General features: G+C 41.9%; 1 protein-coding gene across 3 annotated transcripts in view; it reads right to left on the reverse strand.

The window, feature by feature from the left end:
- Window positions 1-1112: 1112 nt before the first annotated feature.
- The window catches only part of SLC15A2 (solute carrier family 15 member 2), a 51015-nt gene continuing 33456 nt past the window's right edge, over window positions 1113-18671 (reverse strand). For 2 of the 3 annotated variants that reach the window (XM_058295723.2, XM_058295724.2), the window contains 7 exons: window positions 9525-9689; window positions 9334-9380; window positions 7471-7581; window positions 6740-6836; window positions 4255-4401; window positions 3538-3642; window positions 1113-3205 (listed from right to left, as the gene is read on the reverse strand). In XM_058295723.2, coding sequence (XP_058151706.1) covers window positions 3029-3205; window positions 3538-3642; window positions 4255-4401; window positions 6740-6836; window positions 7471-7581; window positions 9334-9380; window positions 9525-9689 — 849 coding nt within the window. In that variant the 3' untranslated portion in view covers window positions 1113-3028. Of the gene's footprint in view, window positions 3206-3537; window positions 3643-4039; window positions 4119-4254; window positions 4402-6739; window positions 6837-7470; window positions 7582-9333; window positions 9381-9524; window positions 9690-18671 lie in introns of all 3 variants that reach the window. The other variant, XR_011648661.1, reaches the window with a different exon arrangement.

The raw sequence follows: 18671 nt of genomic DNA on the forward strand, positions 1-18671 counted from the left end.
GACTTTAAATACTATTTACATGCTGATGACTTTCAAGTTTATATCTCCAGCCTTAATTTCTCACCTGACCTTCAGGCTCATGTATGAAACTGCCAGCTCAATCTCTCTCACTGGATACCTAATTGGCATCTGAAGCTCAACACACTCCAAACAAAATTCTTTTCTTTACACCCCAAACCTGTTCTTCCTCCAGTCCTCTCAATTCCCATAAAATTATACAATCCTTCATCTTCATTACTTAGACTCCAAATCTAGGAGTCAGTATTGACTTTTTTCTTTCAAACTACATGTCCAAACCATACTCAAATCATATCAGTGCTATCTTAAAATGAAATTCCATGTCAAGCCATTTCTTCCCACCTCCTGTGCTACCACCTAGTTCCACCACTGACATCTCTTGCCTGGACTATTGCATAAGCCTCCTAACTGGACTCTGCTTCCATAAAGACAATTCTCCACTTAGCAGCAAGAGTGATCTTCTTAAGAAAATCAGATGATGTCACCTCCATGTTCTAAACCGTCAAAGGTTTCACATCTCACAGAATAATATCAAAATATCTTACCATGATCAGAAATCCTTCCCCCACCCACCCACCCCCGACCAAGATTTGGTCCCTAGCTTCCTCTGACTGCATCTTCTACCTTTTTTTCCCCTTACTTACTCCACTCCTGTCATACTTTCCTTGCTTTTCTTCAATATACATATCTCATCAAGGGTTTTGCTCTCTCCAGGATCTTGACTGGGCAAGTATAGTAGATTATTCATCTTTGTTTCTCCAACTCATGACTCAATGAATGGCATATACTGGAACTCAAAACTACATTTGGATGAACAATCGCTCTTTTAAAAACTCTGAGTTTTTAACTAACCGCATAGTCAGAATATGTCTGCACTGTGATGTAGTTGTCAAAAAAGCTTAAGATTACCTTTGACTGCTTAACAGAAGTGCACTGTTTGGAAAAAGGCATTCCAGTTCTCTGGTCAGACAACTTCTGGAATGTTGCATTTGGCCACACGTATCACATATTAAAAGGGATTCTGATTGACAGCGGCATTTTATGCAAACACTATTTTTCAGAAGAGGATGGTGAAAGGATTGAACTGCGCCTCATGAGGAATCATTAAAGGAACTTTAATGGTTAGCATGATGGACACTTGATGACTGGGAAGGAAATATGAAAGCTCTTCCCACATAACTAAATGTCTGCATCATGATAGAGAAGGTGATGCTAATTCTTGGTATAAGCATTAGAGGAACAAATCAATCATGGGGTTTCAGAGAAGAAGATTTCTAGTTCAGCAGGAGAAAGAATTGCTTAACAGTTTTTCCAAATCATTGTTCTGCAGAAACATTCTACCATGTTAGGCTAAACAAAGTATCTTGTGCCTTTACTGCAGGGTTTCCCAGAGACTTTAATATGCAATTAATAGGAGGATATAGTATGCTTCATTCCTCAAACTTATTTGTCCATAGAAAGTTTTAATTTCAGAACATAGTTAGCATCTCTTAAAACAATATTTCATAGAATAGTGTGGCTTACTGCTGCTCAAAAATGAGCAGGCTGTCTGGAAGGAGTAGGGTCAGGTTCACATCAATATCTGTTGAAACTCTGTAGTATTTGGGACTGCTTCTATACGTCTGAAGCCTTGGTCATGAAAACTAAATTAGTAAGGTTGAGAAACTGGGACAAATTCTTTTGTTACATTTTCAAGGTGAGAAAGCACCATTCTAGATTAGAATATCGGAACAGAATCAATGGAAATGATGCTCTCTAATGGTTCAGAATCTTTCTTCCTCAACGACATACTGCATAGTAAAGATATTCTTATGTCTGTCCTTTGATTCATTCATTGCCAGCAAGGTAGTGTTTTCTGAACCTTTTTCACAAACATACAAAAAAATACTTCATTCGCTACAACCTCCCCAGCCCCACAGATTTTGGTAGGTTCCTCATGTGGGATCAGACATCTTTATTGAGCACTGCTATTTTAGAACTTAACCCTGAAGCATTAATATGACCTGCTGGGTAAACAGGGAATTTCCAGGCTTAAAAGAAGAAATGGTACTTAACAATTATGGGAACTGTAAAGAAGGAAACATTTTCAAAAGAGACCAACTACTGAGGCAAAAGTGAGGGTTTCCTGCAATAAGGCATTTTGTAATAATAATAAAAAGCTGACCCAGAAACATTGAAAATTGCAAAATTACAATTAATGTCTACACAACTGTCTATAGGTGGGCTTATTCTTGGGAAACACTGTGGTCTCTAAGAGGAATGTGCACTGTAAAAGAATGGTTCATCAGGGTTTCTCCAATTTATACCTGTTCCTGTCTCCAGAACCATATTTACCAGCATTTATTACTTTTAATATGGTTTCCAAATCTATCAGAATTGAGAAAGGGATGGTTTGGTGAGTAAATAAGATGCTAAGATTATGAGAAAGATATAGTTTCTTCTATGTGTTAGTAAAATGGCATTATGTCTCTTATCATGTGTATTGAAAAATTCAAAGGAGTCTTATCAATCCTGCTAGTTGATAGGCCAGCCCCTAGACCAAATAACAACAGACAAACCAATTCTTGAGGTCCTTGTGATGAGTACAACAAAACTGCTTATGGAGACTCTTGTAATACCATTTCTGCAATTTTGCCCCTAACTCAGCACCTTAGTATGTGGGGACATAGATACCCAAATGGCAAGTACTGGTAAAGAAATTCCCACTTAACTTTTCATACCTACAGAGACAGATCTCAGTTACACATTTGTGTTTTTTATGGCCATTTGGGCACACCAGGCCGGCTTCAGCAACGTTGCATAAGGTTTACTGAGCTCACTGACAGATGGGCCTTGCTCAAAGATGTACTAGAAAACCCATCCTAAAACTGTTTCTATCATGGGAGAATGGTGGAGAAATCAGCTGCTACCTCTCTCACCTAACCAGTAGGAGAAAAAAAAAAAGCTTGAAGATGGGTGATGACTGAGGCCCACGCCAGGATGTGGGAGTCAGGCAAAGTTCAGGGAATCATCAGAGCTTTGTCTTCTTTGTTTCCAGGCTGATCATGCTCCCCTGGATATGAGGTATATGCTTATTTGCTGGCTCCTGAATATCCTCTGGCTTTACAGGAATATAGTAGTAGCCCATGATGGAGAAGATCAGGCACACCACAAGCAGGAGGCAGGAAAACAAAATGAATTCAGCCCACTGCAGGAAGAAATAAATACAAGAGAAGGTTAAGGAGAGACCTGATTATTAAAGAGATCTCCACAGGATGAGACTAATGAACAGCCTGACCCAGGATTACCAGTTTAAGCAGAGGTTTTCTGGGAAGAAGACTGGTTATTGACCTCTCCTCTTTGGCCTATGGTGGTCATTATTGCCACCTACATGTATCCATTTTTCTGTCAAAGTCTGTGTATATTTGACCCACCTCATGACACAGCACTGAGTGGGAGACATGGGAGGCAGAGAAAGAAAGAGAGAAAAAGAGGGAGTTGGAGGGACAACCTAGGTTAGACATGAGCTCATATCCATACCTGTACCAGGTTACTGAACTGTGCTACAATAAGCACGATGATATTCCCAACTGCAATTGTCAACAACCAGGCTGCCTGGAGTACAGATTTCATGCTAGAGGGAGCCTAGAAAGGGTAAAAATTTGTGAGTAAATAAACTTCCGACACCACCCCATACTCCAGGAGTCTAGCTAGGAAACTCCTCCTATAAAAGCCTCTAGACTTCAACTTCCCTCACTAAGTTTAGCTGTTCTGTTACATTGACTCAAGGGATGGTGATAATGTTAACAATAATAACAAACTTGAGCTCTTAATTGAATATTGTAATTAGTTATACCATATAATTTTCAAAACAACCCTAAAAGAAAAGTTCCATTACTATTGTAATTTTATATGTAAAGGAAAACAGCATTATAGAGAAGTTCATTCATTTGCTCAAGGTTATACAGTAGATTGTGCAGCCAAAATTTGAACATGGGCTCTAAATTTATAGCTCTAAATCATCATCTTTAAGTATACCTACCTCGAGTGCAAGTTGCATGGGCTCCTATGCTGCACTACCATGATACCGGGAATCAAGATGGCTCTCTCTGTTCAGGGTCCTATATAAGGGACCCAAGGCCATAAGAGATGGAAATCTAAGCAAGGTCACATATCTATTGAAGGCAGTGCCAGAATTAAAATTCACCATCCCCTAAGCAATGTTTCCACATCCACCTTCCACTTGCAAAAACCAACCTGAGAATAAGAAAACTCGAGTCCTGTGACAGAGAACATGACCTCCCCAGCTGTAACCAGGGTATACTGTGGTAGCTGCCATGCAATGGACATTTTGTTGGCTGGAATGTCTTCCATCTTCCAGACTTGAGGACCTTGATTGGTGTTCTTATTGGAAGAAAGAGGAAATGGGCTTGTCAGTACTCTCAAGTAAATACTCCTAACATATGAGCATTCTATGACATTGTTTCCATTCCTTCTCTTAATTTTCATTCCTCCACTATCTCCAAGAGATTGAGTAATTTATACACAATTTTAGTTTTATGAAGTTCGTTTTGGTAACACTACACTCACCCACTTGGCTTCAGTCAGTCAAATACCATTAGTGACAGAGCCCTTAAATGACAGGAAGGAAGTTTTCATCTTATAGTTTGGATTCCCATCATTTTGGCCTATTGGGCATTGATCTGGTCAACATTTTTTTAATGGCATCTAAATTATACAAACCTATCTTGAAAAAGAAGAACAAAGTGGGAGGACTCACAGCTCTTGATTTTAAAACTTACTCTAAAGCAAAAGTGTTGTACTGGCATAAAATATAGATATATGAATCAATGGACTAGAACTGAACATTCAGAAATAAACTCTCATATTTAAGGTCAATTGAATTTCGACAAATAGTCCTGGCACAAATGGATATCCACATACAAAAGAATTAAGTGGAACTCTTAACCTCACACTGTATACAAAAGTTAATTCAAAATGAATTAAGACCCTATTATAAGAGCTCAAAGTAAAAAAATTCTTAAAAGAAAACATAGGCATAAAACTTTGTGACCTTGGATTAGGCAATGGTTTCTTAGATGTGACAACCAAAGCACCAAAAAAAAAAAAAAACAAGGAAAAAATAAAGATTAATATGATTAGGGACTTGCATCTAGAATATATTACTCAATAATAAAAAGAAAAATAAACCAATCAAATGGCCAAAAGTACATGAAATTTGTTCAACATCATTGTCATCCGGGAAATGAAAATCAAAACCACAATGTGATACCATTTCACACCCACTAGGACAGCTAAAATAAAAGAAAAAGATCAGATAACAAGTGTTGAAAGGTTGTGGAGAATTTGGACACCCCCCACCCCACACACACAAACACACAACTACTGGTGGGAATGTAAAATAGTACAGTTGCTTTGGAAAACAGTCTGGCAATTCCACAAAACACATAGTTACCATATGACCCAGCAATTCCACTCTGAGGTATATATCCTAGAGAAGTGATAACATGTCCAGACAAAACTTGTACATGAATGTTCATAGAAGCATTATTCATAATAGCAGAAAGGCAAAACAACCCAAATTTCCACCAGTTGTTGAGTAGATAAATAAGATGTGGTATATTTACAACAAAATATTATTTGGCAATTTAAAAAATGAAGTACTGATGTATTTTACAAGACAGATGAATCTTGGAAACATTAGGCTAAGTGAAAGAAGCCAGACACAAAAGGCCACAAATTGTATGATTCCATTTATATGACATGTCTAAAACAGGCAAATTTATAGAGAAAGGAAGCAGATTAATGGATGCAGAGGGATAAGTGATTTTGGTGGAAGGGAAAGTGACTGCTAATGGGTTACAGGGTTTATTTCTGGGGTGATGAAAATGTTCTAAAATTGATAGTGGTGATGTTTGCACAACTCTGGTGATATACTAAAAACCATTGAATTGTACCCTTTAAGCAGGTGAATTGTATGATATATTAATTATATCTTAAAAAAGCTATTATAAAAATGGTATTTCAAAGAGATCAAGTTAATTAAGTTAAAAATTAAAATAAATAAAACTTTACAGATTGGGTTCCTATCACACCTTTAGAAATGTTCATTCTTTTTCTTATTCACTATCTTCTATTTCCTAGTTTTTCTTTAATATAGTGCCACAAGTAACAGAATAAAATTAGATTTGAGATTGACATAAAACTGAGAATTCAGAGAACCCCTGTACTGATCACTGAGACAATTGCTTTGATGGATGAACCACAGACCCCTGATCCTCCAAACTTTTGTTCAGAGATCGACATCCACTGCCAGTTATGGAATTTCAGACTGTGATATGCTAGCAGAATGAATTTCCAGGGAGCCAGGAGACTTGCATATGGAGCTAGCCAAGAAGATATATATAATCTTGTATAAATAAGCTTTGTTTCCTGGGGCCATAATGAAACTGGAGCAGGCTGTGTCACCTCATAGTGATGGTTCAGATAAGTTATGTTCCCCATTCCCCAAAATCCTTGGCCTGCTGCCAATGTTTCTCATATAATTCCATATGGAGACCTTAGTTGAGCTTCCTAAAGTCACTATGGAAACTGGCACCTTACCCTAGAATTATATGATCCTGTCTTGGATCTCCTATGTTCTCTGTCCCTGAAAAGAAGATCCCAGGATATACATATGAGTGGGAGAAAGGACAGAATAGAGTGGTCATCAGCTACTTACATTAGTAATAACAAACAGATATGCTGCACCAAATTCTAGGACACCCAAATTCAGAGAAAACACCTCATCTTCTGTTCTACAGTGCACCGCAGGGTATCTGGAACAGGAATTTAGTTTAGAATAAACATCATGGCTTAGAAAAGCACTCCTATCTCCAGGAGAAAAGAGTAATATGATGTCTCTACTGGTGATGAAGAAAGCAATGAAGCCACTATTTCTCTTCAAAGTGGGGACTTTCTAGGAGTGAATTTTCATGCCAGTTTTCTGCCCCTGATCTAAGCTCTTCACTGCCCAAGGCAGATAATTTTTATCTTAAATTTGAAGAAATAAGGTACAAATCACCTTATTTTGTGGACCTCAAGCCCTGATGAAGTTTACTCATGCAAGTCTTATGAATTCATGGAATAGTATAAAACAGTGAAACTGAGAGAATAAGCTCTAAGTAATGAGGTGCCAATAAGAGGTACCAAAGTGTAGGAGCGGGTAGTAGTAATAAACTCTGTTAACCTCCCCAGATTGACCCTAGTAAATACACAGTATGAGCTTCATAGCAATTAGATCTCAATAAAAAGATGAGATTGAAGGAAGGAGGCAAGGTTGTGAAAGAACAGGAGTCTATCTATACTCACAATTAGCCCAGATGTACCTAAGTCCCTGGCTTATATACCAAGAACATTTTTAAGAAGCAATTGCTGATCAAAGTAAAATGTCCACAAGGGTAAATCTCTTACTCTCCTCTTTCCACTGATCTGTAAGCAGACACACCAGAGTCTTCACCAACATTGAAGGATATATCCATACCCAGGGAGATGTTGACATCTTTATGCAAAGTGTTAACAAACCTGAGGGTAGAGACATTATTTACAGATCATGTAAACCCTCTGAAACAGGGGCCCCTGATAAAAAGAGGGTAGAGACCTTGTCTGTCTTGTCTATTACATTATCTCCAGTGCCTAGGACAGTGGCTGGCACATAAAGGTGAATTATGTATCTTGTTAACTGGATGAATGAATTAACTTCACATGTAAGAAGAAATCAGTATTCTCAGTTGTTCCTTACTCTCTTCTTTCTGAGATATTAACTTTCTATCTGCTGCACTTTCACCGGATCTCTAGCTGGGATGAACATTATCATGATTACCCCAGTCTGTTTCCTCACTTTGGCCCACCCAATTTCTTTCCCTCTTTTGATCTTGGGATTCAACCAAGACTAAGAAAATAAAATAAATCATTACGTATTTATAAAGATATACCAGTATTTAAATTAAACAGGTATCTTATCCTGATATAAATGATGTCTGATCTGACATGCAACACTCAAACTCCTAGTCCATAATAGGTTGAGTTAACATTGTTTTGGGATCTGAAGACAATCTTAGACCTTTTCAAACCATCTTCCTAATCTTCTGAACTTGGGCCCATTGGTTGTCCCCTAAGAATGGGTCTTTGGTTCATTTCCATTTTGATAACTTTTGTCTCCGTTTCTGGCCCATGGGATGAGAAGGGAAGTTACCTCTGGAGTCATGATTGATTCCTGGACTTTAAATCATTAGCCACTAACCTAGCAGTTGCCCCTTCTCCACTTCTGGAGGTTCCTGTGGTTCTCTGGCCCAGGGAAGTCCTATCCTTACTGTTTTTTTTACTTATTTTGAGTTGTTTGCTTTTTCTGAAGCATACAAAAAGGCAAAGAATGACTCTTCTACCTTTCAGTGGCTCTTCATTAAAAAATCATCTTCTAAAATGTTATTCTCAACAGCAAGTCTATGATCTTGATGGTCTTAGGCATGTGCATCTGTCTATTTCATGTCTGCTTCCTGCCACAGAAAGTAGGTGGCTTCTTGCTCCATCTTACTCCAACTGTGAGTTCAATCTCTGTAAACGCCCTTTCCTATCTGACAAAACCTCCTCCAGTTTTAACTGGATTCAAAACCAAGTCTTTTGACTCTAAATATGTACTTTTACTGTACCATGATGCCTCTAGGAGTTTAAAATAAATACTATATTTAATAATAACATATCAATATTGGTTTATCATTTATAATAAATGTACCACACTAATGAAAAATATTAATGGTGGGAGAAACTGGGGTGGGGTAAGGGAGGTATATGAGAACTAATACTGTACTTTCTGCATAATTTTCTATAACCCTAAAACTGCTCTAAAAAATAAAATTAAAATATAGATATATACTTTAAAGATACAGTAACAATAATAGATATTCAATTACCAATAATGAAGGAAGAATCATTTGCTCACTTACAAATTTCTCTCTGGTGATTACAGAGAGGAAAGTACTTAGTTATTTTTCTGTGAGCAACATAAATGGGTAAAACGAATCTGAAGGGATTCATGCACAGAGCACAGGAGGCACACACAGAGTGTCATCTTTGAACACCACATGGGTAAGCAAGCCTGTCTGTTGCTCATTGTCCCAGGAAATGCCTTCTGACACCCATGTGCCCGACGTTCTAGGAGAGAGAATCCCTGTTCAGGACAAGTAGCCTGTGAAGCCTCTTCATCTGAGGATCTCCAGATCAAAAGAGAACCAAGATTCAAGAGAACAGAGTGATCTGGGGTCTCTTTAACATCCAAACCTCACAGCCGTCATCCCACTGGTTGTTTTGTTGTCTGTATCTTTAATCTACAATAGAAGAAAGTAAAAATCAATTACAGTTGACAGGAGGGAAATTAAAATCTGAAAATTTCATCAACAGGCAGATGCATAGTAAGTACTGATGAGCCAGCCAATGAACACTGAGACAACCTATGGGGTTCCTCAACTTACCATCTTGCTGGAGATATTTCTTCCATCCCCATGAAGGATAAGGCTGTACCAATTCTTCTCCTCCATAGAATGCTCAGTGTAGACGGATAAATTGTGATATTTCAGGTGGAAGTGGAAATCTTGGCTTTTTGTTTTCAGGTACAATTTGGAATAGTGTGGTGTTTTCTGTAGAATGAAATACCTGTCATACTTTACCTTGTGTCCCATTTTGGACATCACAATCCCATAGCATCCCAGGGTGTGGAAAACTCACTTAGATACTCCCCACATTACAATTTGACCTAGTAATTCCACTTCTAGAAATCTATCTAGGGAAGTAGAGGCATGCACAAAGATTTACATGAAAGGATGTTTATTATAGGTTAGATCTAATAAAGAAAAAAAATCTAGAAAGAAATGCTTAAATAAACTATAATACTTCCATAGGATAAAATGTTATGTGACCATTAAATCATGCTGTCAAAGATGATCTAAGGACCTGGGAAAATACTTATGACACAATTAATGTTAAGGAAAAAATCAAGGTCAAAACAGCATATAGAGCTTGAGTACTTTTTAAAAATAAGTTTGGGAGTAGGATCATGGGAAGATATATAGAGTAGGCAGCTCTAGGAATTAGTACCTCCACCAAAACAACTATTGAACCATCTGAATGTACTATTTCGAAACTCCAGAGACAGGGAAAATACTGTGCAGTATCTAAAGAAGAATGGAAAGAAGAGGCTGGTAAATTGCGATAAGTACCTGTGATTTCATCCCCCTTGCCCCAGCCTCTTGGTAGGCAGCCATAAGGACTGGAGCTCAGGCTCCTGGCACAGCTTAGTGCCAGGGTGGGACACAAACTTTGTGTGTGGGGGGGTTGATTGCTGATCACTGCTTTTGATCAGCTACTTCAAATCACTGAGGGCTGGCTCTGAGGGTGGCCAATGTTTCAACCCCACCCCACTTCTTCAAAACCACTGGAAAAGGGCTGCATTGACTGGGCAAGCACTGAATCAAGAGAATGCGGGCTCAAAGCCATAGAAGAAGCTCCTGGCACACTTGCTGGCCCCTCCTCAACCTCTCACACAATGTGGGGAGGAGCCAGCTTGTGCTCCCATTGTGGATCCCCGGCCCTGTTCCAGAGGGAGCAGAATGGCCCCTGAGCACATAGTGGGGTGCATGTATTTCAGTGTCAGTCTATCAGGTAGAAGTCTCAGAGACTAAGGTGAAAACTTGTTTGCGGATCATCCTCCCAGAATTTGTCCTGTGGGCATAGAAGCTGCTTGGAGACAGCTGGGACAATGTGAGAAACAATTAAGTTGAAGTGGCCAGGGTAAAAGGACTATCAGCATTGTCACTCAAAAGAGCACCCAGGAGGAGGTAAAAGCCTATTTCAAAGGGAGAAGAGGGGGCATTCACTATAACTCCTATAAACTATAAATGGGGAATTCTAAGGCCTCTTGCAAGTACAAAACCAGGAAAAGAAGCAGGCTCTGTGGCTTCTTGAAGGCTCAGATAAGACAGAGAGAATCCTGCACTTCACATTTGCCTCAGGTCAATCTTCTTGATAAGAAGGTGTAGCAGTTTGATATTATTGATGAATTCTAAAAAGAAATATTGGATTATGCTTGTAATCTGATCTGTACCTGGGCATGACTGAGTTATGATTAGGGTGTTGAGTCCCACCCCTTGGTGGGTGGGGACTCACAGACAAAAAGACATGGCAAAGAACAGAGTTGAGGGTTTTCTGATGTTGGAGTTTTGATGTTGGAGTTTGATGCTGAAGACTTAAGCTGGAGCCCTGGGAAGTCAGCACACAGAGAGAAGGGAAGTCAACAACAGGAAAGAAAAAACCTTGAACCCAGAGTAAAGCAAGCCCCAGGAACACAGGAACCCAGGAAACCTGAACCCTCGCAGACGTCAGCAACCATCTTGCTCCAAATAGACTTATGTGAGAGAAGTAACTTATGTTTTATGGCCTGGTATCTGGAAGCTCCTACCCCAAATAAATACCCTTTATAAAAACAAACCAATTTTTGGTATTTTTGCATCAGCACCCCTTTGGTTGACTAATACAGAAGGTTAAGCTCTAAAAGAGACCATCAGCCAAAGCAGGGCTAATTTGCAAAGACTGTGAAAGGTGTGTTTTGCTTTGTTTTGTTTGTTTTGATTATCTCCTGGCATTCAAGAAAATCTCTGTCACATCACTAGCTGTATTCAAACGTAAGAAATTCACAGCTCAGGGACTAACTCCCAGAGTTAAACTTCAAAATAATAAAAAGCACAGGGTGCAACAAAATATTACAAAACAAATAAAGAAGCAGGATATGATGACTCACCCAAAGGAACAAGATAAAAATCCAGAAAATAACAATGAAGAGAACCAGACATTAGATTTATCAGACAGAAACTTTTTTAAAAAATGATCCTCAGTGTGATCAAAGAGAATAAAAAAAGAAATGGAGAAATAACTAAAGGATATGAGGAAAATAATAATCAATATGAGAATCTCTTGGAGATTCTTAATAGGAACCAAAAGAAATACTGAGTAGAACACAATAGCTGAAATGAAAAATTCCCTAGATGGTTTCAACAACAGATTGGAAATGGTAATATGACCTGTGCATGAATTCAAACTTATTTTATTCTATATTCAAGTATGCCTAGTTCCCAAAAAGCCCTTAAGTGATATAGGCTCTATAGGGAGGATGCAGACTGAATATGTATTCGAACTTACATCCAGATGGAATGTAGGGGATATGTTAATTCAAGTTTACCTGGAATGTGGGTGATATGTTAATTCAAGCTTACTGGAATGTGGGGGATATGTTAATTCAAAACCTATCTGGTACTTAGACAAATACTTAAAACTCTAAGAAACTAACAAAGAAAGTTCTTTCTGCATAAAAGCACCATTTGACTCCCCACTCCTACATCCTCTGCATATTCTGGGCTCGGATTTTTTGACAGGAGTCCACCGGACCTAGCTGGTTGAAATAAATCTTCCTTCTCAGGGTTTTCTTGCATCCTGGCCTTCAATACTATGATCACCAGACCTCTCTCTGCCACAACATCTCTGGGGACTCATCCGGAATTTGCTGAGAAGGCCAGAGGTGGCAAAGGTTGATTGCCCTTCTCGGATGCCCCTGAGAAGGCTGGGAGGGTTCAGGCAAACCCCAGCCCTGGGCACCCTGGACTCCTTTTAGTCCAGAAAGAGGTTGCAGACTCCACTGGAGCACTCCCAGAGAAACTAGAGGCACCGGAGGGTTCAAAAGAGACTGTACTATGAGAATGAAACAAGGAGCTTTGCATGCCAGACAGGTAAGACTCATGCAGGTATAGCACAGGAAAAGCCTAATTCTGAAAAGCAAGGAGGGGAACCTGATCAGCTCTCGAAAATGACCCTAGTACTCCCGAGAAGAAGGGAGAAACCCATCTTCTCTAGGTCCAAGAAAGGAAAGGAAGGAGGGTAGTTGTGTGCAGGTGACTGTGGAGACTGAGTGAGATGCAGAGACACACTTCTGTGGGGTGATGCGGAGTCCCAGTCTGCAGTTCTGTGATGGCCTCATCTGGTCAAGGGCAGTCTGGAGGCCTCCCTGCAAAGGGACCCTCTCCTGAGTTGGGAGCTTATACCAACTTGCTGAGGCTAAGAGGTGCCATAAGTTCCTGCAAGGGACGCAGCCAGAGACGGACAAAGTGAAAGGCTGAGTGAGCGTTGTACAGCATCAACACAGGATGGAAACAAAGTAGGACCCCGTTAGGTTGTATGCTGAAAAACTTTCCCCGAGTGTTCCATGGAGTTGTATACAGCATAAAGTTCCAGTCAGGAAAGCTTAGCATCTTTTTAAATTAGAATGGCTGACTTTTGGCATGGGCTGGCCCCAGGAGGGCACCTTTGACCCCTGGATCATCCATAAAGTCCACAACGTAGTAACCTGAAAACCAGGGCACCCAGTATATTGATGCCTGGCAGGATGCCGTGAGTTGAAGCCTGCCCTGGTTAGGGAAATGTACGACTAAAGAAGCCAGGATTAGCTCGATACAAAAGCCCAGAGGTGCTGTCCCAGGAACCAGGCCAAACAAGTGCCATGCAAAGGGTCCAGAGGAAGTGAGCCCCAAATCTAGTGCTGATCCACCCATTCTAGAAGGGCCAGACAAAAATGACCTCCTGCTGCCTTACGCAATTGCTCCTACCGTGCCAGTGCTGAGGAATGGAGATCAGCCATTTTCCAGAGCAATGCAATCTCACCACCCCCACAGCCATCTCCACTGCCATGCTCCCTGAGCAGCACGTCCTCACTGCCCCCACAGCTGTCTCCACCACCATCCTTCCTGAGCAGCCCATCTTTGCTGCTTCAACAGCAGTCTCTGCCACTGTCCTCCCTGAGCAGTGCTACCCCGCAGCCATTTTCACAGCCACTGCCACAACCGCTTTCACCAAGCAACACAGCTCAGCTGCGCCCCCAAAAGCCGTTTCCACAGCCACTACCGCAGCTGCCCCCACAGCTATTTCCAGCCACTTTCTCCAAACAATGCAGCCTCTTTACCTCTGCAACCGCTGTCTCTGCCAATCTTGGCCTCTGGCAGCATAGTGCCCACCATCGGTCAGGAAGGAGCCCCTGAAAGACAACAACTCAGACCACGGGGAGCCTGAGCTCCAATTTATTATGATGCTGATGGCCAGATTCAAGGAGGAAACTGATCATCTGTGTACCAACCCTTCACTACCACTAACTTCTTTAACTGGAAAAGTCATCATGGCCTGAGGCTTCTCTTAGTATGGTGAGGTATGACTTTCAATGGAATACCCCACTCTTCTTAGTTAAAAAGGCTAATGGTGATTACTGCCTGGTCCAGGACTTATGAACAGGCAACTCAGCAGTAGTGACCCTACACCTGGCTTGATACACACTCTTCTCAGCTGTTACCCTCATTGGCAGTCTACTTTTCATGCCTAGATCTTAAAGATGCCTACTTCTGCATTCGGATAGCACCCCAGAGTCAACCGATTTTTGCCTTTATGTGGGACAGTCCAAACTCCAGTGAATAGCATCAGCTAACCTGGATACAGCTCCCTCAGGGATTCAAAAATGCATCCACTATTTTTGGGCAAGCCCTGGCCAGTGATCTCAAATCCTTTAAACCAGAAAGCCATAACTGTTTTCTCCTCCAATGTGATGACCTCATCCTTGGAAGTCCCGTCTACCAAGACTGTGCTAGCGGAACCCATGCTCTCTTAAAACATCTGCAACAAAAGAGTTATTGGGTGTCCAAAAGGAAAGCCCAAATCTGCCTACCTCAGGTCAAATATCTAGGTTATAAAATAGGACAGGCACTCCATGAATTAGGACCTGAAAGAAAAGAAGCAATCTGTAGCCTCCCCGAGCCCAGCACTCGCCAAAATTTGCAAGAATTCCTTGGAGCAGATGAATTCTGCCACATTTAGACCCAATTTTGGGGTTCTCATGCGCCCTTTTTATGAAGCCACAAAGGGGGGAAACTGTGATCCCCTACTCTGGGAAAGCCCACAGAAAGATGCTTTCACCATTCTCAAGCAGGCTCTAATGGAAGCACCAAGCCTTGGGCTTCCAGATCTCAGTAAATTGTTCTATCTCTACATCCATAATTGCCAAGGCATCACAGTGGGAGTGCTCACTCAGTACCTGGGTTCCTGGCAAAGCCTATCTATCCCTGTAGCCCAGATGGCCCTCAGGCCTGCAAGCTGTAGCAGCTGCAGCAATGCTAACACTAGAAGCAATAAAATTAACTCTTGGGCAGCCTATGATTGTTTAGGTTCTGCATGCAGGAGTAACAATCTTAGAAGCCAAAGGAACACACTGGCTTACTAACAGCCTCCTGATTAAATTTCAAACTCTATTATGTGAAAATCCATCTGTCTAACTGGAACTCATAAAAACCCTGAATCATGCTACCCTGCTACTGGTTGAGCCCGGGGTTCCAACTCATAACTGCCTGGAGACATTGCAAGAGGTGTATTCCAGCAGGCTGGACCTCCAAGACCAGCCACTACCAAATCCCAACATGGAGTGCTTCACGGATGGGAGTAGCTTTATTCAGGGCAGTGACTGGTGAGCAGGATACACTGTGGGGACCTCCAAAACCACAGTGGAGGCCCAGCATCTCCCGGACAACATATCAGCACAAAAAGCCAAACTCATTGCCCTCACCCGAGCCCTACAAGTTGCAGCAGGGGCAAGGTTAACATCGACACAAACTCCAAATATGCCTGCACACACATGGAGCCTTATACAAACAAAAAGGACTCATTCACTCGGGAGGAAAGAACATGAAATATGGCACACAGATTCTGGAACTACTAGAAGCAGTTTGGGAGCCCATCAAAGTGTCCGTGATGGGACACCAGACCAGCCACAGCCCCGTTGCTCAAGGAAATTGGAGGGCGGATGCTGAGGCAAAAAGAGTAGCAGGGGAGGGATCCCTATCTGAGGACCTGGCCGCTGTCCTCATTCCCCAACCTCTTCATTATCAGAAACTCCAGTATATACTGCTTGCGCTCATCCCTCAACCTCTGAATCACCGTGAGCTGTAATATAATCAAGCTGAGAGAGAGTGGATACTCTGAGAGCAGGACACAAGGAGCAAATGGGTGGTGGACATTGCCCAATCACAGAGTAGTCATGCCTCAAATATTAGCCACAAGCATAGTTCAGGACTACCATGAAAACACACACTTGGGAAAAAACTATCTTAAAGAAGTGTTAGAAAGATTCCTCTATATCCCAAGTCTAGCCTCTATCACCAATACCATATGCCAGTGGTGCGTGACATGTGCAAAGAATAACCCTCACCAGGGACCCACAGGAGCCCCAGGAGTCCAACGAATTGGCAATATGCCTCTCGAAGATCTAGTAGTTGATTTCACCGAAATGCCATGATCCAGAGGCTACAAATACCTCCGAGTCCTTGCTTGCACGTTTTCTGTTTGGGTGGAAGCCTTCCCCACTCGGACTGTAAAGGCTGAAGAAGTGACCAAAGCTCTGCCCAGGGAAATCATTCCTCGATATGGGCTACCCCTCTCAACTGGCTCCAACAATGGACCCGCCTTTGCCTCTGAAATCACTCAAAAGATTGCCAAAGCACTGCGCATCCGATGGAAACTGCACACTGCCTACCGTCCTCAAAGCTCAGGGAAAGTAGAGCAAATGAACCATACAATAAAGACTTATATTGCCAAGATTTCCCAAGAAACTGGGCTAACATGGGTGCAAGTACTCCCTAGTGCCCTCCTCCATGTTCGAGCCAGCCCAACCAAGCCTAACCCCTTATGAAATCCTCTTTGGGAGCCCCCTGCCCCTTAAACCAAGATATAGAAGGGGATCTCAGAGAAAGAGAAAACTTATCAATAGCTCAGCAAATGATCAGTTCAGGGAAAACCCTACAAAATCTTCACCACTGGGTCCAAGAAAGGGCCCCCATTAGTTTAAGCAGATTCTTACACTCTTACAAGCCAGGAGACGCAGTCTGGGTCAAAGACTGGAAATCGGCTCTGTGGGAAAATAATTACCTGTTCATTACTGTAAATGTTGCACCTGTTCTATTGTAGATGTTGCAGTTGTTCCCTATTATTGTAGATGATGTTGCAGTTCTGATAGCAAACAGCTGCTAGGCAGTTTCCAATAAATACGAAGTGGAAACTAGGGTTGAGGCTCTCAGTTCCAGAAGCTGTGAGTCCCCTGGTCCCATCTTTACCTCCTCTCTTGTGTCTATCTCTCTGTCCCTTTATTTCATAAAGTTCTGTGTTGCCTTCCCTTCAAGCCAACCTATTGTAAACTGATTGCAGCACAGCTCCACTAACCCCTCAATGGCAAGGACCCTATCTTGTCATTCTATCCACCCCCACTGCAGTTAAGTAGCTGAAATCACCCCGTGGATACACCATAACTGGGTCAAGTGAGCTTCCTTGGAGCCCTGGACCTGTATTCCAGATACCCACAACTCAACCAAACTCATCCTGTGAAAGAACAAAATGCCAAGCCCTGCTCCAGTCACAGCCTGGATGCTGACTGGTCCACACATGGCCAAAGGTTGAGGAAAAAACACCAAGCTCTGCTCCAATCACACCTTGGAAGCTGATTGGTCTATGCATAGCTGAAGAGTGGGAATCTGGTTTAATCCCGGTTACAATGCCCCTTCAGTTATTTTCCCTACTCCTAGCCCTTACCTTCCCCTGGTCTCAGGTCAGCACCACAGAGTATAAGCCGTGTATCCAAGAAGTGCAAACGGGGGCCCACGTCAATACCACATTAATATATCACAGCCATTACACCTGCAAAGGCCATATAACCACCTGCCAGTTTCAGGGAATCTTCTATAGGGTCTGTAATGTATCTGGCCAAATAACCTGCTATGACCCCAAGCCCCAACAGTCTTCCATAAATGGGAAATAAGAGTGTTTAATCAAGACAGGGAGCTACTTAACTCCACCCCAGTCAATAGCTGGAACCAAAGAGTGTCCCTCCTATTTCACGCATGTCAGGTTATAGACTCCAGGATATCATGAAACACTGACTGTGGAGGGCTCAGCTGGGAGCAGGAATATACTCATAACAATAAGTGTATGTGTGCTCCAGAAATGAAAAGTGCAGCCCAAGGTGGGGGGCTTCTGGTGCAAATACATAGGTGCATACTACTGGTCCTACTGGTCCTGTGTCACCTGGGACACCTGGGACACAGACACAACTAGACAAGCAGACGTTCTCACCAAAGGAACAGCCCCAAATAACTGTCCACATGGTCAGTGTAACACCTTAAACCTTACCATCTTTAGCCCTGAATCCTGGCAGACCCAGGGAGTCCAAATGGGCCTCCGCATTGATGGTAAAGGAGTAGACCCAAGAGCCGACATCTGGCTTGGGTATCGGGAATACCCACTCACAGGTAAAGCCCACTCTGTGTTCCGCTCCTTCTATGAAGAAATGGAAATACCCTTTTCCATTCCATTAGTAGCAAAAAACCTCTTTAAAAGCCTAGCTGAGGTAGTAGGGGCAGCCTAAATGTCTCCTCATGCTATGTATGTGGAGGTACAAATATGGGAGACCAATGGCCCTGGGAAACTAGAAAATACAATTATAGCCAATCATATAATGAAACTGCCCTCCCAGCCATCCCCCTGGATGGTATGTG

The sequence above is a fragment of the Dasypus novemcinctus genome, chromosome 4 (genome assembly GCF_030445035.2).
Source record: "Dasypus novemcinctus isolate mDasNov1 chromosome 4, mDasNov1.1.hap2, whole genome shotgun sequence".
Lineage (NCBI taxonomy): Eukaryota > Metazoa > Chordata > Mammalia > Cingulata > Dasypodidae > Dasypus > Dasypus novemcinctus.